The 26,292-nt window shown below is 36.9% G+C and overlaps 1 protein-coding gene across 4 annotated transcripts; it reads right to left on the bottom strand.

Annotated features, from left to right (window-relative positions):
• POLI (DNA polymerase iota) lies at nucleotides 1-24,640 on the bottom strand. Of its 4 annotated transcripts, none has more exons than XM_043888783.1 (10): nucleotides 24,478-24,640; nucleotides 22,763-22,885; nucleotides 20,136-20,300; nucleotides 15,950-16,102; nucleotides 13,958-14,194; nucleotides 12,877-13,055; nucleotides 11,967-12,058; nucleotides 7,919-8,049; nucleotides 2,658-2,863; nucleotides 1-1,066 (listed from the first exon to the last, which is right to left on the bottom strand). In XM_043888783.1, the coding sequence occupies exons 1-10, from the start codon at nucleotides 24,623-24,625 to the stop codon at nucleotides 251-253; spliced, it is 2,250 nt and encodes a 749-aa protein (XP_043744718.1). In that variant the 5' UTR covers nucleotides 24,626-24,640; the 3' UTR covers nucleotides 1-250. The 4 variants fall into 4 exon arrangements, with proteins under 4 accessions (XP_043744718.1, XP_043744719.1, XP_043744720.1 ...); XM_043888784.1 differs by having other exon boundaries at nucleotides 22,763-22,958; nucleotides 24,478-24,609; XM_043888785.1 differs by lacking the exon at nucleotides 24,478-24,640 and adding an exon at nucleotides 24,260-24,379.
• Between the last annotated feature and the right edge of the window lie 1,652 nt (nucleotides 24,641-26,292).

Genomic DNA, 26,292 nt, shown 5'->3' with positions numbered 1-26,292 from the left:
TGCTGATCATGATATTCTTTTTATTGAAAAGCAATATAAAACATGTTAGGAATGAGAGGAAGGTAATATTTTACATTATTTGTTATATTTTTATGCTTTGTGCCCGAATTTCTTCCCATAACTATGTTTGCTTTATCTGGAACATTTCATATTACGTTTCTACATTATTGAAAGTATTAGTGTTTAATTGAGAAGAGCTTAATAAACTGCTAATCTGAGAACAACCGTCTTTCCCTTTTGTGGAGAGTGCTCATTTATGTCCAGTGTGGAAATCTGACCCCGTTCTCTTCCAATCAGCCAACAGCTCTTTTCGTACCTCTTCCGGCAGTTCATAGAAAACCTCAGGATCAATGTCAGAAGGAAAAGTAGTTTTCTCATCGGGAGACTCTTGCTCTCTACTTTCTTTAAGTCCTTCCTGACGAGAGACTGTTGGCACTGGTTGCTTATGGCTGTCTGTGGTACGGCTTCTGGAGAAAAGTTGCTCACTCTGCAAATTTGGAAATGAATGGAAAACAGAGACAGCAGGGTTTGTATTTGAAAAGTGGAATCCTTGAGATTCTTTAGGTCCTTGACTCATTCGTTCATCTTTTAAGCTACTGTCTAAATAATGTGAATAATCCTTCTGGCTAGATGCATAAGAGGAGCTGCTACCGCCTGACGTTCCTGGTTCACAGGGAGATACAGAGGAGACCTGTGTGCTTTTGGGTACATGATCTTTAGGATTTAAGGAACGATCCTGCTTTTGTTTCATAGAAAAGAAAGACAATACTCCTCGAGAAGCATGTAATGGACAACTCAAACTTCCTTTTCCTTGAACTTTTTCTCGAGATTTTCCAGAAAGGATTTCTTCTTGAATATCTACAGGAAGTTGCTTAAAGACTTCTTGGTCAATATCCTCAGGAAGTGAGGAGAGGGGAAATTCATTACTGTCTTTTTCTTTAGAAGAATTTGTGGGATCTGGTGGAGACTCCCCAGTTCTTGTACTTTCAATCCTTCCAGTTGGTAGAAAATCCCGATTTGTTTCCTTGTCTTTAGAAAAATCCTCCATATGACAGTCTTTCATTTTCTAGAATGTAAGGATAACAGAGTAATTTAGGTATCTGATATCTTTTAAATATTCATGCTGCTGAAGTATAACTGTAGCTATTATGGGACCAATATGCTTCTATCCTACTCCATAACTTCAGTCCTTCTGGACAGTTCCAAACAACTAGAAATGATTAATCCACCACAATTAGTCACACTGCTGTGTGGACCTTTGCTCACTATTCCAGGAAGAGGGCTTCCTCCCTAGACAGCACTGAGCCAGAAGGTAGGTATGTATCTGGAGACCTGGAAAGGACCTTAACGATCATGTATTCAAACTTCCAATTGTGAGGATAAGAGAATGGTGGCCTATACAAATGATGACTCACCAATGACTCAATCTAAAACATCTATGTGCACAGATAGCATCAAGGACTGATTTTCTAAAATTCTCCACTTTGAAGTGTAACATTTAACAGAAAGGAAAAAAAAATCTCTACGGTAAAAATCCAATATCATTTATAAGATGTAACATTCTTTTATATGTACCTGAAATAAAAATTTTAAAACACCTTCCATTTTAATGTGCATAATTTTCCCTCTAGTTTTAAGCACCATAAAAAGTGTATAGATAGTCAAATATAATTCAAGAAACGTCAACACAACAGTAATTTCAAAAAAATAAAAGTAGAAGAGATTTGGGCCACTGTATTTATTGAGCACCTATTGTGTGCCAGACATGAACAAGGTACTTCCACTTATTTTTACCCCTCTAATTCTACAGTGAATTAAAGACCTTTAATCCTCATTCTACAGACTAATTTCAAAAAGTAAACATCTTTTAAAATTTCAGTTAATAAAAAGGGTCACTGAAAAAAAGTACTTTGAAGACAGCATTAATTCATTATTTCCATAACACTATCCTGTTCTCACTATAGGCTTAAAAGTAATTGAAAATATTACTAAAATTATACCAACAATAACAATAAAGAAAATAACAAAAACATTTAAATTAAGAGTTAATTGTAGGCATAAATAATTTAGTGAAAGATTATTTTTTAAAGCATCCCATATTTGGTAAACAAAAGTTTACAGAATGGCCATCACAGCATTTTCTTTAATCATTTGAAATTATGACTGACCTCTGCCTCTCTATTACCATACTCTTAATTTCTACAATTATAAAGTGAGCATTCACACTCTATCAATATTGCTACCAGAATTCAATATAATTTCAAAACCAAAAAAATTCAAATACTTGAACAAAAACTTTGGTGTGGGGGAGCTGCTGGTAGCTTATGTATAAACTGACAAGATTCAATTTCTAGTATTTGAAAATATTCTCACATGTGCTCACCATCATATTCCTATATACTGTTAAAAAATGTTTTAACAGTTCCAAAACAGAGTACCTCTATCACGGTTTTCTCTTTTATCCAGTGACACTTATGTTTTATTTTTAGACCACAGTACAATATACTTAAGGCTAGTAACCATAATATGAAAGATACTATTAATATATATAAGTAAGTCATTCAAATCTCATCCCCCAAGAATCTCTAAATTATATCAGTTAAACACAAATTTATATTTGCAATTTAACTATACAAATCCAATAACAGTGTACTTACAAAACTGCGTTTTCCAGCATGTGAAGTTGTTGATAATGAAGGTGTTAAATAATAATCAATAGTCCCTTTCTTAGCAGTATTTAGGGATTTAAGGTTGCAGAAGCACACACTTAATAGGGTAAGATGAAATGGTATCTTCACATTCACCATATTTCGAAAAAGTTTCATAAGGATATCAACCATTGGGGTCATCACATCATAATTTCCTAAATAAAATGTGTAAGAAGACAATATCTAAACATACTATGTCATAAATTAATGTTAAGAGCTTAATCTAATTTATATTGCCTAGATTAAGAAATTAAAATCCTAAATAGATATTATTGGGACACCTTGACATTATATACTGAACTGGGACATCTCAACATTAACACCAACTGCCAAATGAGTTGAACTTTCCAGAGGATTTGAAATATTGAACTTTTAGTTGTGGGAGAATATGGAGGTTGAAAAATCTCCGCATAAAATTAAAACTGAACAAAATGGTCAAAATAATCATTTTGAAATTCTGGAACGAACCAAAGGTGAAAAAACTGAGAAGCACTGACTTATGAAAAACTGCCAGAACTTAGGTAACAAAGTGGGGACAGCAGCCTTCTTGGCTGGAGTTGTTTGTATCCCCCACTCACAGAGGGCGGTTGGGATAGTAGTTTCACCAGGATGAGGCTGGCTGTCAAAGCCAACAGCTTTGCTGCCAGCAGAGACTGACCTGATCTGAGGAAGAGGGCAAGAGCCCACAACCAGCAGTGATGCCAGAAAAATGAGCAAACTTGGTAGGAAACAAATAAAATCACATAGCTCTTGAGCCCGGGACTGCCACTGTGGTTGGGATGAGTGAATGATCAGTAGACCAGACATAACATCTAACCAGGAGATCTGGAAATGAGAGAACCTCAGCTGACTGAGCGCAGAGAAGGCCTCAGCTCTGCACGTGTCTCTGCCTAGAATGGCAACCAGCACAGCAGGGAGACGCAAGAGGCGGGAGCAGAGGACAAGGCCGACGCAGTCCTGCAGAGAGCCTACATTTCAAAGGTGCCCTCCCACCCAGGCACATCTCCCCTCACAGACCAAAGCGTTCCAGCCCATTGTATTTGAGCAAACTTTTGCCCAATTATGTCTAACTACCAATCTATGCAGACAACAGGGTAACCTCCTAGGAAGCCAAAATAAATGTTTTTAATTTCAAAAAGAACCTAAGCAGAGAAATCAGGGCAACACATCACCAGAGAGGTAGATTTTGCAGCTTAAGTCCAGAAAAGTTACAAACAAAGAAAAGGAAAAAAAAAAAATGCCCAAAGGGGAAAAATCCAAATTGAGAGTTTTACATTCTCTAAAATGTCCAATCGTCAACAAACTATTACAATACATACAAAAAAACAGCAACGTGATTCATACTCAGGGGGAAAGAGCAGTCAATAGAAACTGACTTTAAGTATGATTTAGCAAAGACTTCAAAGTTGCTACTTTTTTCTCATGATTTTTTTAAATTTCATTTTCAAATTTTCGGGTGCACTGGGTCTTCAGTGCTTCACTTGGGCGTCCTCTGGTTGTGGTAAGCAGGGGCTCCTCTCGAGAGGTGGTGTCTGGGCTTCTCTCTGCTATGGCTTCTCTTGTTGCAGAGCGCCAGCTCTAAGGTATGCAGAAGCTGGGGCGCAGGGGCTTAGTGGCCTCATGACATGTGGGATCCTCTCAGACTAGGGATCGAGCCCATGTTCCCTACAAAAGCAGGTGGATTCTTAACTACTGGACTATCAGTGTGCGTGCATGCACACTAAGTTACTTTAGTCTTGTCCCACTCTTTACAAGCCCATGGACTTAGCCCACCAGGCTCCTCTGTCCATGGAATTTGCCAGGCAAGAATACTAGAGTGGGCTTCCACACCCTCTTCCAGCTATCTTCCCAACCCAAAGATCGAATTCCTGTCTCCTGCGGCTAACACACCTATAGGACAATATCAAGCATATGTGCAATTAAAGTCCCAGAAGGAAGAGAAAGAAAAAGGAAAGAATATTTGAAGAAATAAGAGCCCTTAACTTCCCAAATTTCATTTAAAAATTTAGTCTACACAATCAAGAACCTCAATAAATCCCAAGTAAGATAAATACAAAAAAACACTGGAGAAGCGAATGGCTACCCACTCCAGTATTCTCGCCTGGAGAATTTCATGGACAGAGAAGTCTGGCAGACTCAGTCCATGCAGTCAAGAAGAGTCAGACGCGACTGAGGGACTAACACACATACAGTCAAACTGCTAAAACAAGAGAGGTGAGTGACTCATCACATAAAGGAGAACAACGATATGACTATGCCTGGTAACAATTTACTGCCTCTCAGCTCCAAATCACACTTAGTACCTGCTGTGATAATGGGGTAGACACTGAAATTTTTTTTATGTTAAACATAATTCTTAAGCTTTGTCAGTAGAGAGAACTGGAGGATCATTAAATTAGAAAGGGGGCTTCTCTTCCTGCTCCAGTACACTGTTCTGTACTTTTTCTTGCTTGTGTAACATGGTCTGCGTGCAGTACGTACATGTGGAGATACCAACTAGTGCTCTGCCACACCACATGTGCGTGGAAGGCTCAGCAGCCCCAGCCCGTCAAGCCCAGTGCCCGTGCTCCCCGGCACCACCAACTCAGACCCTGCACACAGCAGGCCTGTGCCCCGCCCGCAGCCCCTCCACACACCCAGCTCACAGGCCTGCCTCGCCCGTGTGGGCTGCTTCCTCCAGCCCTTCCTACGCAGGCACCATGCCCTCCACCCTTGTACTGGCACAAAAACGAAGATCCCTTCAGTAGGAACACCCATTGATCTCAGCTTGCCCACATCCTAGAGGACTGTCAACAGAAGCCCTCCCAGCACGGACGCCTGCGAACCCCAGCTCACACGCTGCCCTGCCAGGGAGCAAGTGCCCACGGCCGCCTGTGTGCCCACCAGTCAGCCACAGCTCCTCTGGGGGCCAGGGGGTGCTTTCCCTCGGCCCAGTAACTATGGAGCCGCTCTGGGCCAGGCAACTCAAAGGCTTTCTCCACCATCCAGGGTTCTGCAACCACATCTTCTCCTGGAGGGAGGAAGACTCGCTTTCCAAGTCTGCTCCTCCTTGGCTACTTTTGCTTGGCCCCAGGGTACCTCTTAAGGGTATCTTTATATCTTTGTAGTTACTCCCTATCATAGTTTAGCCATTTTTGAAACCTTCATTGTTCAAATTTCTGTGTGGTTATGCTCTCTTGATTGAAACTAGTAACAGGAATCTCTGCTGATTAAACTATTAAAGCTGCCTCTTCATCAAAAATAATGGAACACAAAGCAATGGAATACCATACTTAAAGTATGCAAAGAAACCAATCAAAAATTACATATCCAGACAAACTGTCATTCAAAAAATGCTATTTTAGAGGAAGAGGCCACAAATTTTAGTTCAGTAGAATGGTATGACAGTGTTGCTCAACTCTTCTTTTCAAATGCAAATCCTAGAACATGCTCCAGGACAGACCAGAGGCAAGGCAACAAAAGAAGCCTCAATAAATATAAGAGGATTGAAATTACTCAAAGTATCTTCTCTGGTCAACATAAAGACAAATTGGAAATCAACAACAAAAGGTTATTTGAAACATAATCAAATATTTGTAAATTAAACAGCCAATTTCTAAATAAGTTTGAAATCACAACAGATATTAGAAACTATTCTGAGCTTAATGAATAAGAAACACAACATAACTTATGGAATACAGCTAAAGCACTGCTTAAAAGGAAATGTGTAACTTTTAACCTGAATTATTAGAAAAGAGGTAAGTATAAAAGAAATAGAGTAAGCTGCCATCTTAAGAACCCAGGAGGAAAAGGCAAATTAAACCTAAAGCAAGCAGAAAGAAGGAAATAACAAAGATCAAAGTAGAAATAAATGAAATACAAAGTAGAAAGAAAACTGAGAAATAAATGACACCAAAAGTTGAATCTTTGAAAAGATGAACAAAACTGATAAACCTTACTAGAATAACAAAGGGAAAAAAAAAGAAATTATCAAAATCGAGAATGAAAGAGAGGATATCACTGTAGACCCTATAAAAATGAGAATTACAAAGGAATATTAACAATTCATGATAATAAGTTACACAACCTGGATGAAATGCATACATTCTGAGAAGATACAAATTACCAAAACTGACTCAAAATGAATAGAAAATCAGAAAAAACTCATAACAAAGAAATAAAATTCCTTTAAAAAAAAATCTTTCCACAAAGTCGAGGACCATGAATAGCCAAATCAACTTCATCAAAGAACAAAGCTAGAGAACTTACACTACCTAATTTCAGAACTTACAACAAAGTATCTTCAAGACAGGGTGGAACTGGAATAAGCGTTAAGTATACAGATCAATGGGAAAAGAAAGGCAAAAAAGAAAGCCTTACATTTATGGTCAGCTAGTTTTTGACAAAGATGACATGGCAATTTAATGGGGAAAGAACAGTCTGTTGACAAATTCTATGGAACTAGTGGATACTCACATGCAAAAGAATAAACTAAAACTCTTACTTTACACAACACATAAAAATTAATTCAAAGTGGATTTAAATATAAATCTTAAAAGTATAAAATTTGTGGGAAAAAAAAGCATAGGAGATATTTATAATCTTTGCATTAGGCAAAGAATTTTTAGATATATCAAAAGTAATATCCATAAAAAAAGAAAAAATAATGAAAGACCACTACATAGTCATGAGAATGAGTCAAGAAAATGATAGTATTAAAACATAAATGAGAATATGAAAAACCTGAAAGCCTCTGTACTCTGTTGCTGAATATCCACCTTGTTATACTCATTTTGGGAAAAAATCTGGCAGTTTCTTAGAGTTCAACTACCATACAACCCAGAAATTCCATTCTTTGTAATCTACCTAAGATGAACAAAAGCATATATCTGCCTGAAGACTTGCACTCAAATGTTCACAGCCCCATTTTTTAGAACAGCCAAAAAATGGAAACAACCTAATTGCTCATAAAGAAATTATCTAACGCCATATAATTAATTATTATAGTTTTGTTTTCTTTGGAGTTGGGAAGCATTCTCAACAGGGTATTTACTTTTAATATCTACTGAAACAACACAAGTTTTCTAATGAAAATTTCTTATAGAAAATAAAGTACTTAATAGCTCACTAACTGCATGTGAGTATTACCCATTTTTGGACATTTCTAACTCAAAGTTTGTTTTTTTAAGAGTTCAACCTGCCAATTAAATGATCAGAAAGTAATCCATCACCTGCCCCTAACTTCTGAATTATGTGGGATGGAATTGGGCACTGACGACTCTCACGGTTATAGTGCTTCTCAGATGAATACCGACGGATTGTTAATCTTACTGTATGTGGCTTCCTTCCATCTTGGCAGACTCTAAAAATAAAGAGAAAGAGGAAACAAGGAATTAGAAAAAGTTTTCTTTTTTTTTTGATGATCAACTATACCTCATTTATTTAGAAGTGCCAGACTGAGTAACTGTAACAATTATAAATATAGTTGATAATCAGGCAGTAGGCAATAAAGGTGCCTGAACAGCTCAAGTAAACTTCATAAAGTCTTCATAATTTATTATGAAATTTTAAATTAATAATAATTAACAACTATTATAATTATAATATTATAATTATACATTATATATTATAAATATAATAAACATTAATTGCTATTAATATAATAATATACAAATATATTTATAATATATTTTAAATATTATATAATATATAAACATATTGATAATTATACATTATATAATTAAATTATAACATTATATCTTAACATGTGTATAATATAATTATTAATTATTAATATATATTATATATAATAATGATTTTGGATGATATATATAATATATATTAATTAGATTATTGCATAACATAATATTATAGTATATTATATATCATATACATTATATAATTATTTGATTATATTATATTTACATAATTCATATATTACATATATGTACATATATAATGTACATATACATACATAATTACATATATATGTAATTATATACAATTATATATTATATATACATAAATATAAAAATATAATATATAAACTATAAAATAAAATATATAAATGTATAATGTATAAAAATATAAATAATATAAATATATATTTATATATATTAAATATAAATATATATAATATTTATGTATAATATATACATATAAAATATACATACACAATATTTGTATATTTAATGTATGTATTTATATAATAATTATATAATATATAATATACAACATAATATATAATATTCATAATTATATTATATCTTATATAATTTATGTTTTATTTATATATATTATATATGTAATCATATATTATACATTATATATATTATTTAACATATGATATATTATATATAATATATGTTATATAATATTCTATATAATAATATTCTATATACTATATATTATGTATAATAAATAATATAATAACAATTAATAAATTTTAAATTTTAATTTATCTTGAAATGTTAAATGTAAGGCTCTCAGGCCTCACACAGAATTGAGTGCTATCAGGGAAAAAGTAGAAATAAGATACAATTATAACAAGCCATTTTATTATCCAAATCCAAATCATAACTAAAATAACATATTAAAATCAGCAGGAAATTTAAGAAACTGAGAATCATTTACTGACAGAAGCAAATATATGAAAAATGACAAATTTTTTACACATTAAAAAGTAAAACTACAAAAAGAAAACAAATACTTAATGAAATTATTTCTGTCAAAAAGCACTTCTCAAATATATCCAAGGGAGTCAGTAATATCACCATTATATGGCATATTAGAGCAATAATGTGAAAGATCAACTAGATATTTATATTCTGGAAAGTAAGCACTCGTCCACGAATCTTAAAAGTGATCCATCCAAATGATCTTGGTTTTGGTGTTGAAAAGTTTTAATGCCATGGAAAATTCGCTTAAAAAGTAGAAAATCTAATCACTAACAGAAAATAAATGTCATCAAAACATAACATTTACCTTTCTATATATATGTCAACGCACTAAAAGATCACAAAGATAAAATACAAATAGTATTAATAAGCATAATCAAATTGATTTTGAATTAGAATATTTAGATTTTTGTAGTAAGCATTTTTTTTATTGCTTAATCACAAAACTTGACTGCTGTTTTATTAAGATAATAAAATATCTCAACTGGTTCCTATAAACATGTTACTAGTTTAAACATCTTCCAGTTAAACTTGTTAAGTTAATATGCAATTCAAAGAGGGTGATTTGGCTCCTATAACTAATTAAGACATACCAAAAAAGGGTTATACTCTAAGCAATCTTAAGGCCAGTGCCTAGAGAAAGGATTAAACAATGTATGATTTTATACCTCTTACATACCTATAGTATTAATAATCATATGCTCGAGAACAGTCACACATACGCAGTTACTTTTTTCTTTGCCAGCTAGATGGCATTATAAGCCACTGTATAGAAGAGGGCAAGCCAAGCAGAGATAAGGAGACATAGCTAGTAGTATTTCATAGGTCTAGGGCATCTAGACTCATTTACAGACTTCCCTGTAGCTCAAATGGTAAAGAATCTGCCTGCGAGGCAGGACACCAGAGTTCGATCCCTGGGTTGGGAAGTTCCTCTGGAGAAGGGAATGGCAATCCACTCCAGTATTCTTGCCTGGAGAATTCCATGGACAGAGAAGCCTGGCAGGCTACAGTCCACGGGGTCGCAAAGAGTCGGACACGACTGAGTGACTAACACACAGACTCATTTATGGGTTGATTCTTCAACTAAGGGAACCTATAAAATGTATAATTCTTGTGGTTTCCCTTTGTCCAGAACTGTCTCCAGTGGCTAGGCATTTCACAGTAGTCTTATTTAGCTGAAGCAAAGCAGATGACCCAGTTTCACCAGCACACTCAAAGGCTCGGCCTGAGTCATATCCCTGAAGCTGCGTCATACAGTCAGCCAGCTGCGTGCAGCAAATGATGAGTTGCATGGCCTTGCTCAAGACATGAGAACTAAAATGCATGTGGCAGCAAAGTTGAAGGAAAATTCACTTTATCAGTTTTCTGAGAGTTAGTCATCCAAAAACCATTTTTTTTGTCACAGAGGCCATCCTAACATCATTACAGAAGCACACTTAACCAGAGCTGTTAGACCCCTGACACCCTATTTTGAGAAATCAAAGAAATGGGAGGAAAGGAAGTTAACACTCTTCTATGGAGTATTGAGAAATAGATATATGATGGCAAAGGAGCATCAGAAAATGAAATTAGTTTCTGCAATGCTATTTGTATACTCATAATTCCAATTAACACTCTTCATGTATTTAAAGGCCAGTAACCCTAAGCATATTAAAAAGAGACATTATTTTGCCAACAAAAGTCCGTCTAGTCAAGGCTATGGTATTTCCAGTGGTCATGTATGGATGTGAGAGCCGGACTGTGAAGAAAGCTGAGCACCAAAAAATTGATGCTTTTGAACTGTGGTGTTGGAGAAGACTCTTCAGAGTCCCTTGGACTACAAGGAGATTCAACCAGTCCATCCTAAAGGAGATCAGTCCTGGGTGTTCATTGGAAGGACTGATGCTGAAGCTGAAACTCCAATACTTTGGCCACCTCATGCGAAGAGCTGACTCGTTGGAAAAGACCCTGATGCTGGGAAAGATTGAGGGCAGGAGGAGAAGGGGACGACAGAGGATGAGATGGCTGGATGGCATCACCGACTCAATGGACATGAGTTTGAGTAAATTCCGGGAGTTGGTGATGGACAGGGGGGCCTGGTGTGCTGCGATTCACGGGGTCGCAAAGAGTCGGACACGACTGAGCGACTGAACTGAACTGAACCCTGAGCATACACACAATCACCCTCACTGCTCACACACAGTCCCGTTAAGTCATTCCTTCATCTGACTCTATACTCTGAGGCACAGGAGATAAAAGGGTTCTGCTTTCTCCATCAATTGACTATCCTCAATCATCACAAATTTTTAAGTGTAGCGATTCCAGAGATACCCACAAAACTCCCTTAGGTAATGATCAGCAGCTTAAGATCCACAGTGAACTACTAATGTTACTAATATTAAGACCAGTGGAAGCAGATGAATTAAATTTAGTTAAGAACATGTATTACTACCTTTGTAATACTTTATAATGTGGAGAGGTTCAAAGATAGATGATCTTTACATGTTTAGTCTCCAATTAATCTGTAAATTCCAAGAAAGAACATCAAATACAGTAAATATATAGTATTTCCATGTACTGTACAGAGAATCTGTAAGATAATATGGCAAAATGGAAAAATCACCTGTTCAAAAGACTAGCAAGTAGTTCTTCAATCTTAGTTTTAACTTCAACTTCTGATGAACATTTTTTAAATGAATCTTCCTCACTAAAGGACTACCAAAGAAGAACAAATAAGTATTAACATAAACCCAAATAAGCATATCCAATTATCAGTGTATATGTCAAATAAATATTCAACACTTTCTTTACCTCTTACGCTTAGTCTGAGCCATTTAGTTCACTTTTATATTAAATCTTTTCATCTGCAAATTATTGTACTCCACTAGAAAGTAAACTGGAAGTCAAGAAAATTACAAAGCTCTAGTACCAATGCCAAGCTTTAATGTGTGATTACAGTGAGGCTCTTAATCTCCTAGGACCTGAATCTCAGTTTAACCTTGGGCAAGTTACTTACCCTCTCTAAAATACAGTATCTTCATCTTAAAAAAAATTACAGGAGAAAAAGGGAGTAAGAGAGGGAGGAAAAGGTATGAACAAACGTTAATATTACCTACATGAAAGGTTTATGGTGATGATTAAATGGGATTATATATATGTATATTCTTACCTTACAGGAAAAAAATTAATCACTGTTACCTGGGTGATTATAAACTTTCTCCATTTCCTAAATCATTAGACTACTCTGAAAACAATATTTTTACAAATTGTTTTGCCTCCTATATACAATATAGGCTATTAAAATTAAGCAGTAGTCAAAGTGGCTAACTTGAGATTTAAATACTAATTCTTAGATTCTATTTAAGAATATTTATTAATTTAATATAATAAATAGCCTTCTCACAGGAAAACGATCACATACTAACCTAATAAGCAAATTGGAACAGTAAGAATACAGTAGTAACACTGGAAATCTTTATCTCCAATAATGTGACCACCAGTACTCAATTAAAATAAGTAACACCTTCACATACCTGAGGTGGTCCTGAGGGAGTCACAGGAGAGTCATCCTCTCCAAAACTGAGCTTCTGGATCCGCTGAGCAACTGAAATTCCTAATTCCTTTTCTAATATTTTGGATGAAAAGGTCTGAAGATCACGCACGCTACTGATACCCAGTGCTTCCAGACGTTTGGTCGTTTTGTAGCCAATACCTAAAGCAGAACGAGGTACATGTAGTGTTACAATAGCTTTTCTCTTTATAATCAGCTAATGAACATATTATAAATGTATCAACCACATCTTTTGATACCATAATTTTGCATACCATTGGCATTTTTGTTGAGACCAAACTTAAAATTTAATGCCACAGAAATGAATTTTAATACATACATTACTGACAGTCTATAAAAATGTAACCATTTGATATTCAGAGATACAAATTTGCCCAATGATATGAATAGGTCATTGAACCCCTCAAGAAAATCAGTTTCTCGTATCTAAAATAAAAAGTGGGCCCAGCTGCTTTCGAAGGTCCTTTGTGGCCCTAATATTTTATGTACAAGCCCAAAACAGAGTTAGTGAAAGACCAACTCCATTCTCTACAGTATTAAAGTATGAACCAGGGACTAAAAATAAAGGGCCATATGTTTCCAGTTTATAACTTTCATGATCATATTCAAACAATATAAAAGCAGGTAAAACTAGAAAAACACTTTCATATATATAGATTCCTAATATAGATTCTCTCCAGAAAACGTCAGGATTTTTGGGGGGCTTTTGGTTTTCACCAAGGGCCAAGTATGCTTCCCTGCTGACTCAGACAGTCAAGAATCTGCCCGCAGTGCAGGAGTCACGGGTTCAATCCCTGGGTTGGGAAGATCCCTTGGAAGAGGGCATAGCAGCCCACTCCAGGGTTCTTGCCTGGAGAATCCCATGGACAGAGGAGCCTGGAAGGAGCCTACAGGGTTGCAGAGTCAGACACCACTGAGCAACTAACACACACAAGAGCCAAGTACACAGACTCTGTGAGAATTAATTATGCATAACTGTAACTTTTTAACTTAAAAGAAATACAGTAAAACCAATATATGTTTTTCAAATATATCTGTCTTACCAGGCATTTCCTTTATGTGGTTCAAACTATGAATGAGATCTTGAGAACTTTCAGGTAGTAAGACTGTTTGTTGATTTGGTTTAAAGACGCCAGAAACTAATTTTGCCAATAATTTATTAGATGCCACCCCAGCACAGCCAGTGAGACCCAGCTGATGATACATGGCTTCCCGCATCTCGGCCGCAATCTGAGATCCAACAAGGAGTCTGATGTGCGACGTGTCACGTGGGTTTACAGCTACAGAAAACAGCCAATGTTGTTAAAAGTCATCGACAAAACTTTTTTTGTTTTGTTTTCTTTTTTAACAAATGAATTTTTAAAAGACAAAGGGCTTAATCTATATCCAACCCTACCCCTCAACACCACCACACTGCTGCACACTTAACTAATCTCTTTGGCTCTTCACAGCAATTCTGTAAAATAACTATCACAAGTGAATTCCAAGGGCCTGTGATAGCAAATACATACTGAGAGTGCTGAATGATTAACAGATTACAAAAACTGATCTCTCATAAAAAATTCCTACTGGCACTACCAGAACTTTTACTCATGTTTACCTGGAGGTAAGCATAGAAGTAAAAATGTTACATTAATGGTACAGCTAACATTTCAGATTCAAAGATTTTAATTTGAAGTTTTCACACTAGTGGTGCGTGCTACTAAAAACAATTTTGGATTTGTATACAGTTTAAGACATCATTTATTAAAAGTACAGGGAAATTGCTATATAGAAACAAATTTCCTTAGATGTGAAAATGACACAAGAGTTATATGAGACAGTACTGATCCTCAGGAGTATTTATGTCTGAAGTGCCATGATGTCTATAATTTACTTTCAAATGCTCAATGACCTATCAACTGATCAATAAGCAGCAAGATAAAGCAAATGTGTAAAACGATACAAAAGGAGTATCTACAACGAAAGGCATAATGACTGTTCTCATTGTATTGCTCCATCAACTTCTCTATAGGTTAAAAAAAAAAAGTAACAAAATCTTATGCGAAAGAGAAAAGAATCATGAAGAATTAGACTTTTTAAGGCCATAAAACCTAGCTCTCTAGAGTATGTTCTAACCGGCAGACTCCAAGTTTGCTTTAGAAATTATACAGAAACACGCCTGGAACCTTCTTGTTACCCAGACCTTGTAAGTGACAAAGGAGCACAGGTACAAAGGACACATGAAAGCTGCATGTTTTCTTACAAAGGAGAACTGGAGCGCCACCTCTTCTTTAACATCAGAGAGGTGGAGGATGACTGGGGAGAGTAAGAGGAAGCACAGGCGGGCTGAGACCCGGGAGCAAGGAGGTCAGGACAAATCTTACACAGAAACACAGGAACTCGCCTTCTACGCGGTAGGGTCTGCAAGTCACCAGCAGTCACTGGATGTTTGACAGCCTAAGAAGATATTCAGTGAAGCTGACTGCAGCTTATTTTCAAACACAATACTGCCCTGGAAATACCATCAGTCACTGGCACTTTAATAGTGAAGGAGACGAATTCTAACTGATTAAACATGAGCATGCAAAGGATGGCAGGCAGGCCAGGATAAGCTCCTACAAGGCCTAACGTGGGAGGGTCTTGCTGCCCTGGGAGAAAAGAAGCCAACAAGAAAAGAGGCAACAAGCGCAAATTTAGTCGACCTAGAATTTCGCTTAAGATGGTTTTAGGAAAACCAAACATTACTCTGAGAAGCCAACTCCTGTAACCTAAGGATGGCCTAAAGAGGCATGACACTTAAAAGTGGTTAACACAGGACCGTGTCAGAGAAATGAAAAGTGCACAAAGCACTGAGCTGTATGTCATCAAAATACCATTTTCTGCCTGTTTAATATGGAATAACAATATCTAATTTTAATCACCTTAGATGGCTGAACTATGGCAACAAAAGCCATAAAACTTTCGAAAGACACAGTCAACTCACTGAACTGATTGAACATTAGGAAATGCAGGTACTTTAAGTTACTAAATAGAGTGCATAAGATCCCACTTACGTTGATTATTGTATACATGACCCGACACAGTCAGTGCTGAGAGTTCATCACTTTGAAGCTGCTCTAGTCTCTTCTCAACCATTTCTGTTAGATCCACAAAGTTTTCATCAAACCCAAGTCTCTCAACAACTGGACTAAATTCTTCCAACAACTCTAAATTAAAATAATATTGGAGTACAGATGTAACTGCAGTTATAACTAGACTAGATTTAACTCTGTAATGCTTAAAAAAATAACAAAATAAAGGTTTTACGTACATTCACAATTACACAATATCTTGAATAAAGTCAGTTAACTGGGATTTTTTTTTCTGTGCCATATTCTGCACAAAAGCAATATTTTCCAATAAAATAAGTTCAAAAATAACATTCCCTGGGCAGATACTCATAGCAATATATTTAGCACAATCTCCTACACCAATAATTTATCTGTAGTACATTAAATATCAATGCATACAGTTAATTATGATCTTGAAGCAGTAGGTCATAGAGTCTGCTTAGAAAAGTAAAGATAAGTAATAATATACTCAAGCTATATTTTTCACTAGAATTTTAAAAAGGAAAAAAATAAAATTTAAATTTCTAATTAATACTAAGTCAAAAAGAAAAGTTACTTAATACAAAATATACTACAATGCAATATTTTGACTAGTCACCCTCCAACTCATTCCATAAGGACAGAAACAGATCATGACTTACATGTATTTGAACGTCCAGCCTCTAGCACAATGCCTAGTCCTTATGTCAAATGTTTCCTAAATTGAACTGAACCAAGATTTGAAATAGTCAAAAAGACTATCAAGTCTCGTTTTTAGGATTAAAACTAATAACTTTGAAACCATTAGGAAGAGTTTTCACTTCTCTCCGAATCATCTACTGATACCAGCTGGGTGGCAGAAAACAACTTACCAGTCACTTATATAAAAACGTAAATGTTGTTAAAGTCCTATAATATGAAAGCTCTGTTTTCTTGGTGCTAACACTGTAACAGCAGGATAAAACAATTAATAAAGAAACAGTATGATTTAGTGAACTTCAAAAATCATTTCCAACCTACCAAGAGAAATCCATTTATCTACTCTGAGGGAAAAACTGACAATGTGTCTGCCATATAAAAGAATTATTTTGTCTCATGCATCCAACCTGGGCTGGTGTTCTGTTTCACCCTAGATAATATACATGTTTTGATGAGTGCTAGGGCCTGGTACACTGGGAAGACCCAGAGGGATCAGGTAGAGAGGGAGGTGGGAGGGGGGATGGGGATGGGGAATACATGTAAATCCATGGCTGATTCCTGTCAATGTATGACAAAAACCACTACAATACTGTAAAGTAATTAGCCTCCAACTAATAAAAATAAATGGAAAAAAAAAGAATTATTTTGAATTTTCCTCACCAATTTCTGCTTTTTTTCTCCCAAAAGTATATATCTGAAGCCTAGCAGCAACAGGTGAAAAATCAAAGTTTATCAAAACAATACTACAATAAGAAAAATAAAGGAAAAATTTTATTTTAACTACCAAGCAGAAAAGCAAGTTAAATACAGAATCATGTACAAAGCTGATGGACTGCTGAACATAAATTGATTATATTAGTTCTATTACCAGGTCATAGGAATAAATCACTTATCTATTTGTGAAGTTAACCTTTTTTGCTGTCAATGTGTCAATTTCATAAACCAGATGCATTTATTAAACCTTATGATTACACAAGACCACAGAAAGGAGTTTATAATTAGAGAAAAAAATGGAATACTGTAGAATGAAGGTATGAAGTAAACAATAAGGTTATATGTTATAAATAGGTCTGAGATAAATTCAGTATAGGACTATTAGGCTACATTCCTATTTCAACTCCAAAAATACCATGAAAAAAATAAAAAAAATAACTTTTTATCAATGTATAAATCATGCTTAGAATATATCTTGTTATATTAGTGCAGTTTTAATTCTTTCAAGATACTAATTTGTAAATTAAGAATCGGTATAAAAACTGAGATTTATGCATTGATTTTCTAGTATGATACTTTTCACTGTGAAGAGTTGCAGTGGTACAGAAATCATTTAGACTGATTAGTCTGACATTATAAAGCAAAAAAGACAAAACATGTATATAAATGATCAAAAATACACGAAAAAAATGTTCAAACTTCTCATAGAGAAATGCAAATCAAAACAATGATTTACTATTTTTTTTAACTATCAGGCAAAATCTTTATGAATATCTAATACTCTCATACATACTAGCAATGTGCTAGGAAAACCTGAGGTGCACCATAGAGCAGTCTTCAAAATTCCTAATGCAAATCTTTGATCAAGCAGTTAACCTTTAAGAACTTACTTTAAGGATATCTTCACGGAGGTATGTGAAAATTTCTATATGAATATGTCTACTGAAGCACATGTTGATATTTTTTAAGAGCAAAAAGTTGGTAAGAGCCTAATAACCCCTCACTATAAGAGAAATCACATAATTTATCATCCAAAATATCTTTTGAATGAAAGGAGATACTATTAATGATTACATAAGGACAACAGGCATAAAATGAGATATACTGCCTTCAAATCAGTAAAGGAATGGTTAAATAAGTTTGAGACAAAATAGAATACCGTGCAGGCATTAAAAAGAATGAGGAAGAGCCATATGGATGATGTGAAAGATCACCAAGAACAAAGACGTACAACTGTCTGTGCTACATCATCTATGTACGGAAACAATTACTTTCTAAATGTTCAGACATACACGCATAACTGTGCGCACACACAGTGGGGTTTGGGAGTAGTCGTGGGCTCTTTGCTTGGCTATCCCTTCTCCCCTCCCCTGAAACAGGCGCCCCTGTTTCAGCACCACCTCTGCCCCCCCAGAAGCTATCCAGGGTTAAACACCGAGTATACACCCTCTCTTCTTTCTCTTCCTGAGCATACATAGACACATACACATATGTGGGGGAAGGTGTCTGGGTCACTGTTTTACTCATATGGAAAAACCTGATACAGGTTTTTGCATCTTGTTTTTCACCCACTCAACAAGGCATACCTCTATCAATCAAATGAAATTATACCAATGAGCTGTTTTTAATGGCCATATAATATTCCATTATAGAGAAGTCTTAAATTCATTTAGCCATTTTCATCCTGATGAGCATGTTTTCATTCCATATTTTTAGCAATTATGAATCATGCTATGAGACATTTTTGTATATATATGTTATCATTTTATTTCTATTTGATAAAACCCTAGAAGTTATATTATTGGGTTAAAGAACATAGTATGTATCTTTAATTTCAAAAAATGCTCCTAGATTGCTTTTTTTAAGACTGTAATACTTTGTTTCTACTTTTTCTCACATTCTTATTTTTAGTACAAATGAATTTAAGCATTCCATTTTCACATTGTCGAGTCTGCTTTTTTGTCAACTGTCTATTCATATCCTTTGTCCATTTTGCTTCAGCTTGTTTCCTCTTATTAATTTGTAAGAGCTCTGGGATAGTATATTTAACCCTTTCAGCTGAAAGCTGCTGCAAGTAACAAAAGAACAAATAAAAATAATAGCAAACAAGTAAAAAGCTGATTCTTATACACTTTAAAATGATATCTATTTGCCGTATGCCGGTACACACATGGTTTCATTTTTCCTATAATTTACTAAAACAGCAAGATTCAAATCCAAACCTTAGTAAGGAGGAGTTTATCCACACTGAAATATCTAATACATACATAAAAATCTAAAAAAAAAAAAAAACTAATAGACTCATTATCTTTGCTAATAGTTCCTAACAAATTGTTTTGTAATTATGTTAATCAAACATTACAGAAGTCTCTCTCAACTGCCATTAGTACATTAGAGTGCAACATAATTCTTCATAGTTCCAGCTTGCATTTAAATTTAAGTATCTGGTTTTCTTTGATTTATCTTCTTCCATTTTCTCACTTTAAATTTTTTTTACATTTTCTCATATTTATATAAACATCACCCATGACAGAGTTCAATTCCTTCCAACTATACGTTTCTTTCACCATTTACTCATGACATATTAAGTCATTCTCATATAAATTTTTTTTAAATGGGAAAGCCCCCAAATAAAAGAAAACTGACTTACGCACTTTACACTTACTAAACAATCATGTAGTTAACAGGCATCCTATATAAAATTTAATGCTGAAAGTATATTGCCCATAATCTGTACCTGTAACCTTGTATGACATCTCTCTGTAACGAGTCAGGTCTTCTCCATTAACTAGTACTAGCTGTGGACACTTTTCTTTTGCATCTCTGACACTCATAAGTTTCTTAACTCCAAGTTTCCTAGCTTCATAGTTGCAGGTAACCACCAAATATTTCTGCTGAACCCCTATAAAAAACAAATATTTTATGAGAAAATTAAGTAGAATTGAAAATTAAAATTTACTTATTCCATATTCTAATTTTAAGTTATAATACAATGTTTTGATAATAGTAAAAAGCTCTTATCTCAGTTAGAAAATATAGCTTCCATCCACCAAGGTTCTATGAAGTACAATTTAACAAATCAGGATCTTCCCTGGTGGCTCAGATAGCATAGAATCTACCTGCAATGTGGGAGACCCAGGTTCGAACTCTGAGTTGGGAAGATCTCCTGGAGAAAAGAATGGCTACCCACTCCAGTATTCTTGCCTGGAGAATTTCATGAACAGAGAAGCCTGGTGGGCTACAGTCCAGGCAGTTGCAAAGAGTCAGATATGACTGAGCAACTAACTTTCACTTTCACCACAAATCAACAACTCTATGAAATCTTCAGCAAAAAGATACAAATAAAGTCCTTCCAGGATTTTTTTCAAACAATAAAAAAACAAATTATATTGAATTAACTCTGTGTAACTTTACATATAACTCTAGGCCTTGTTTTACCAAAAGTAAGGCAGATGAAAGTAACTGAATACAATTAACTACTGGTCACTGCTGGAAAATCGAACTTGTCTTCTGAATAACTTCCCAGTTAATATAAAGCTATGTTCTGTTACAGGTGCCAACCTACAGCAGTTTTTAGGAATCTCCCCCAGTAAATGTTCTAATGACTGAGCTTTTCTTCACAGTAACCTACAGAAAAGATTAGACAGTGAAGTGGCATAATGAGCCCGCTCCTTATCAAAAAGATTAAATTATGATCACCTACACACTGCTTAAAAATTCTAATTTACCAGTGACTTATAATTGCTAAAACTGTTTGCTTTTTTCTAAAATTCTCATATTATAAACAGGCAAAGAAACATTTCACATATTTTTGATATGTCAGATGATGCCCCAAAACAGAATCACGGGGTCAAAAGTAATAAATTATGATTCATCAGTAAACTATATAAAAAAACCAGGTTAGTCACTTCCTTAACTAAAAAATCAGTCTTTTAAAGCAGGATTATACGGACTCACCATTGAGTCACCGCCCAAGTTAAGCAGTCATATATTTGCTGATGGTGGCTCAGCAGTAAAGAATCCACCTGCAAGGCAGGAGGCTGGCGCTCAATCTCTGGGCTGGGAAGAGCTCCTGAAGAAGGCAACCCACTCCAGTCTTCTTGCCTATTGAATCCCATGGAAAGAGGAGCCTGGCAAGCTACAGTCCATGAAGTCACAAAAGAGTTGGATATGACTTATCGACTAAACAAATTAAAATGCAGTAATGAATGATTACCAGGAAATAAGGGATATTATGCTGACAGTTTCTAGAAGAAAACAACAGTCTTTCATTTTATTAGCAAATATTGTTGTTGTTTAGTCATTAAGTCCTGTCCAACTCTTTTAGGACCCTGTAGACTATAGCCCACCAGATTCCTCTGTCCATGGGATTTCCCAGGCAAGAATACTGGGAGTGGTAGCCATTTCCTTCTCCAGGGATCTTCCTGACCCAAGGATCAAACCCACTTCTCCCACATTGGCAGGCAGTGGATTCTTTACCACTGAGCCAACAGGGAAGCTGGCATCTTAATTTTACAATCCCTCTTTACTAATCATTATTTAAACAACATCTTCTTACAATGCTACTAATTAGAAATGCCTAATGAAGAAAATTCAGGTCCCCTAATCCTAACTCCTTGACAGCTTCAGGAAATTTTAAAGACCCTAGACCTTGGCAAACCAAAATGTACTCATCAGTCATCCTCTGTTCCTTAGTAAACTAGGCTGAGCTGAATTGGGCTTTATCAAAATCAAAGTAGACACCAGGGGGTGGCAGCAAGTGACCAAAACTTCTGTTTATGCTTTTACTCAAAGGTAAATCCTTACTACATGCATAAAATAAAATTCTAGAAATTTACTTTTCTAATATAAAAACAAAATATTAAAATAAGCCAACACAATACTCAGTAACTCCCCAATGTAAAATTTCTTTGCTTTTTATTTTAAAACATACTTATGTTTTCATGAAAAGCTTGTACTATGCATGCCTTAATATTTTGGGTTGTTCAAAATCCAATTATTTTGTCACACAAAATCCAACTATCACACAATTCAACAGTTAATTTCAAAAGTGGGAGAACAGTTGAAAATGTCTATTAAAAAATTTTTTAAAAGGTTGTTTCTGAGATAAGATGGCTGTAAAATTTCAAACATTGAGAAAAGGACTAGAAGTTTATTGTGGTCTTTCTGTTTATTTGGTTAATTATACTACTTCTGTCACATTTGCCTTTTAGTAAATGAGGCTCATAAAGTTTACAGCCAGTAGCGAAACAAAGATTACTGTCTATAAAGCATCACAGAACTGCTTCCAACATTAATATGATTAATAGAACATAATAACAAATCATATCATACAATGAAAATAATATCAAAGTCCAGAATTACCTAAAGGTTTGTCCTTTAGTTCTGGATTAGAGATCATTTCTACTTGTGCGTAAAAGCAATCCAGATCCACGTGTACTATGACTCTACATGAAGAACTTCCTGCTGGTTCCAGCTCATCATGAACTGTGGCACAATACGCAACCAAATGAAAGAAACACATTCAGGCTGTTTATCATCTCTGAGCAACTGCCAGTCCCTTAAAACATGGCAACCAAGAAAGAATAGAGTGATTTTTTAAGTTTTTTTCCCCCTGGATTTATTACATGTGTCAAAGAATCTAAAACTTACAAGGATATGAGAGAAACTCCACCCACAGTAGAGTCCTCAGTCCTGTTTACTATTTCTTTGTGAATTGTATTTTTCTCAGGATAGTAATAAATTTTAAGAAAAAAAAACTTTTATCAATAATGGAAGATGCAAGAGGTAATCCTAGGACTTTGAAGCTTATTGGAAAATTTAAAGTAAGTCGGAAAGGGCTGAAAAGTTTAAAAACACAAATCTTCCAACCAACTTAAAAATTATCCTTCCCTGGTGGCTCCCTGTAAGATTTTAACCGCCAATGCAGGAGACATGGGATCAAACCCCGGGTGGGAAAGAGCCCCTGGAGGAGGGAACAGCAACCCGCTCCAGTATTCCTGCCTGGAGAATTCCACGGACAGAGGAGCCTGGTGGGCTACAGTCCATTCCATGCAGTTATAAAAGAGTCAGACATGACTTAGCGACTAAACAACAAAAAATTATTCTAAGTGGCATGTCCTTAAAAAAATAACCTGAAACACAAAACAGCAGACAGACTCTATGAGATCAGGATTGTTTGGTTCAATGCTGAATACTGGATACCTAGACTACCAACAAATACTTGCTAAATTTAAAGATTGAGTAAATATTTCCTGGATTTTAAATAGTTCACATCTTGGAGGGGGCAGAGGGATAAGACAGGAGATTTCAGCTATTAACAGCAGTTAAAAACAAGGCAGGCTAAATGCCATGTGGTATCCTGGTTTGGAGTTTGGAACAGAAACAAATTAAATGGAAAAAAAATAAACAACCCTGGTAAAATCTGAATAAAGCTTGTCCTTCCGTTAAGAATATTAATTACTATGCCAACGTTACTTCCTTTTGACAAATGTATCCACGGTGACGTAAGACACTAAAATCGGTAAAAAGTTATCTGTGCATCTCTCTGTAAACCTAAAAGTATTTAAAAATTTTAAAGCCTTTTAAAAACGAAGGGCGGGGAGGCTGGGAAGGAGAGAGCCTTGGCCCCAAATCCCGGGGGTGGGGCCCCGAGGCTGAAAGCGGGTCAGCAGAGGCGGCCACTTGCACACGTGCCGGCCGGGTTCGGTTCCGAGCCGGGCGGTCCCTTCCGTGCTGAGGCCGGGCCGCAACCTCTGCCAAGTGGGCGACACGGTTCCCGCTTCCGCAACCCTGAGGCACCCGAGGCCCCTTCCGCTTTCGCGGGGCTGTTTGAGGGGAGACGAGCGCAGCTTCCATTACCCCACTGGACGCCCCCGGCCTTCCCCTACTGGGCGAAGCCGCCCCTCTCGGGGACCTTGGCCTCAGGACACCAGGCGGCGAAGGGCCGCTCTCTCGGTGGAGCGGGAAGACGCGGGACGCGGGCGGGGCAGGGACGGTCGCTCCCCAACGGCCGCCGCCGCCGCCGCCCGGGGCGCCCGCCCTCGTCGCCCCGCCCCGCCCCGCCCCGCCTCATTTACACCAAGGGAGGTCGTCGAGCTCGTCAGGCTCCAGCGCCCCCGGCCAGCCGCCGGGCGCCCCCGCCTCCGCCCGCTCCATTGCCCGAGTCGCGTCCTCTTCCTCGTCGCGGCCGCCAGCCTCCTCGGGCTCCGCCCCCTGCTTCTCCATTCCCCCAGGCGACCGCCCACCGAAAGGCAGTTTCCGGCCTCGGCCGCCCGCGCTCCGTTCGAAGCCGGGGGCTCGCGCCTGCGCAGTGTGCGCCCAGCCGTGGGCTGCCCGGACGGTGACCGGGGCTGCAAATCCTCTTGACCGGTGTTTGGGGCTTCCCTCCTGCGTATCCTTGAAAGAGTGTTTACCATCCCAAACAGCTCTTTTTTTTCCCCCTTGCGGTCTTCGAAGTTACGTTCTTATCACAAGTTTTAAATGTTTATTTTTGTGTAGAAGGCAGCTTGTTCTCCCGGTCAACTGTTAGAAATGCTAACCCGGAGATGAAATTTTATGGGGATGGGGGTAGGGGAAACGATGGAAATTATGGTGAGAGCAAGGCGACCTTGTAAACTAATATGCTTGTCTTAGTTGCTCAGTCGTGTCCGACTCTTCATGATCGCATGAACTGAAGCCCACCAGGCTCCTCTGTCCATGGGATTCTCCGGGCAAGAATACTGGAGTGGGTTGCCATTTCCTTCTCCGACTAATATGATTAGCTATTATGTTAAAATTTGCATTTTGTTGTTTGACTCAAAGATACTGTGATATAAAGATACTATATTTATTTATTTATTTATTTATTTATTTTTTTAAAGATACTATATTTAAAGCGGAAAACTTAACAAGGACCTACAATATAACACAGGGAACTCTGCTCACTGTTAAGTGGCAGCCTGGATGGGAGGAGACTTTGGGGGAGAATCCGTGTATAGGTGTGGGTGAGTCCCTTCAATGTTCACCTGAAACTGTCGCAAGGTTGTTAATTGTCCACGTGCCTGTGTGCTAAGTCCCTTCTGCCAGCTGATTGTTTGCCACCCTATGAACTGTAGCTGGCCAGGCTCCTCTGTCCATGGGATTCTCCAGGCAAGAATATTGGAGTGGGTTTGACAGTTCCTTCTCCAGGGGATCTTCCCAACCCAGGGATCAAACCCGCATCTCTCAGGTTTTGTGCATGGACAGGCAGGTTCTTTACCACTCAGTTCAGTTCAGTCTGGTCAGTCAAGTCCCACTCTTTTTGCAACCCCATGAACTGCAGCACACCAGGCTTCCTTGTCCTTCAGCACTCCCAGAGCTTGCTCAGACTCATGTCCATAGAGTCGGTGATGCCATCCAACCATCTCAACCTCTGTTATCCCCTTCTCCTCCTGCCTTCAATGTTTCCCAACATCAGGGTCTTTTCCAGTGAGTCAGCTCTTCCCAGCAGGTGGCCAAAGTATTGGAGTTTCAGCTTCAGCATCAGTCCTTCCAATGAATATTCAGGACTGATTTCCCTTAGGATGGACTGGTTGGATCTCCTTGAAGTCCAAGGAACTCTCGAGTCTTCTCCAACACCATGGTTCAAAAGCATCAATTATTCAGCACTCAGCTTTTATTCAGAAAACTAAGATCATGGCATCCAGTCCCATCACTTCATGGCAAACAGATGAGGAAACAGTGGAAACAGTGGCTGACTTTATTTTGAGGGCCTCCAAAATCACTGCAGATGGTGACTGCAGCCATAGAAATTAAAAGACACTTACTTCTTGGAAGGAAAGTTATGACCAACCTAGACAGCATATTAAAAAGCAGAGACAACTACCGTCTCCTCATCGAAACTGAGGTCCAAAAGAAAAAAAAAATAAATAAAT

This window comes from Cervus elaphus, chromosome 27 (genome assembly GCF_910594005.1).
Source record: "Cervus elaphus chromosome 27, mCerEla1.1, whole genome shotgun sequence".
NCBI lineage: Eukaryota > Metazoa > Chordata > Mammalia > Artiodactyla > Cervidae > Cervus > Cervus elaphus.
Note: the sequence above shows the minus strand (reverse complement) of the source record. Positions and strands in the feature narration are given on the sequence as shown.

Excerpts from the sequence above, each read along its gene's own strand:
- POLI (XM_043888783.1), bottom strand. The coding sequence starts at position 24,625 with ATGGAGAAGCAGGGGGCGGAGCCCGAGGAGGCTGGCGGCCGCGACGAG. Across the intron at positions 8,050-11,966 it reads CTTGCTAGTCTTTTGAACAG|AGTCTGCCAAGATGGAAGGA; the intron begins GTGATTTTTCCA and ends CTTTATTTTTAG. Across the intron at positions 2,864-7,918 it reads AATTCAGAAGTTAGGGGCAG|GAAATTATGATGTGATGACC; the intron begins GTGATGGATTAC and ends CATTTTATTTAG.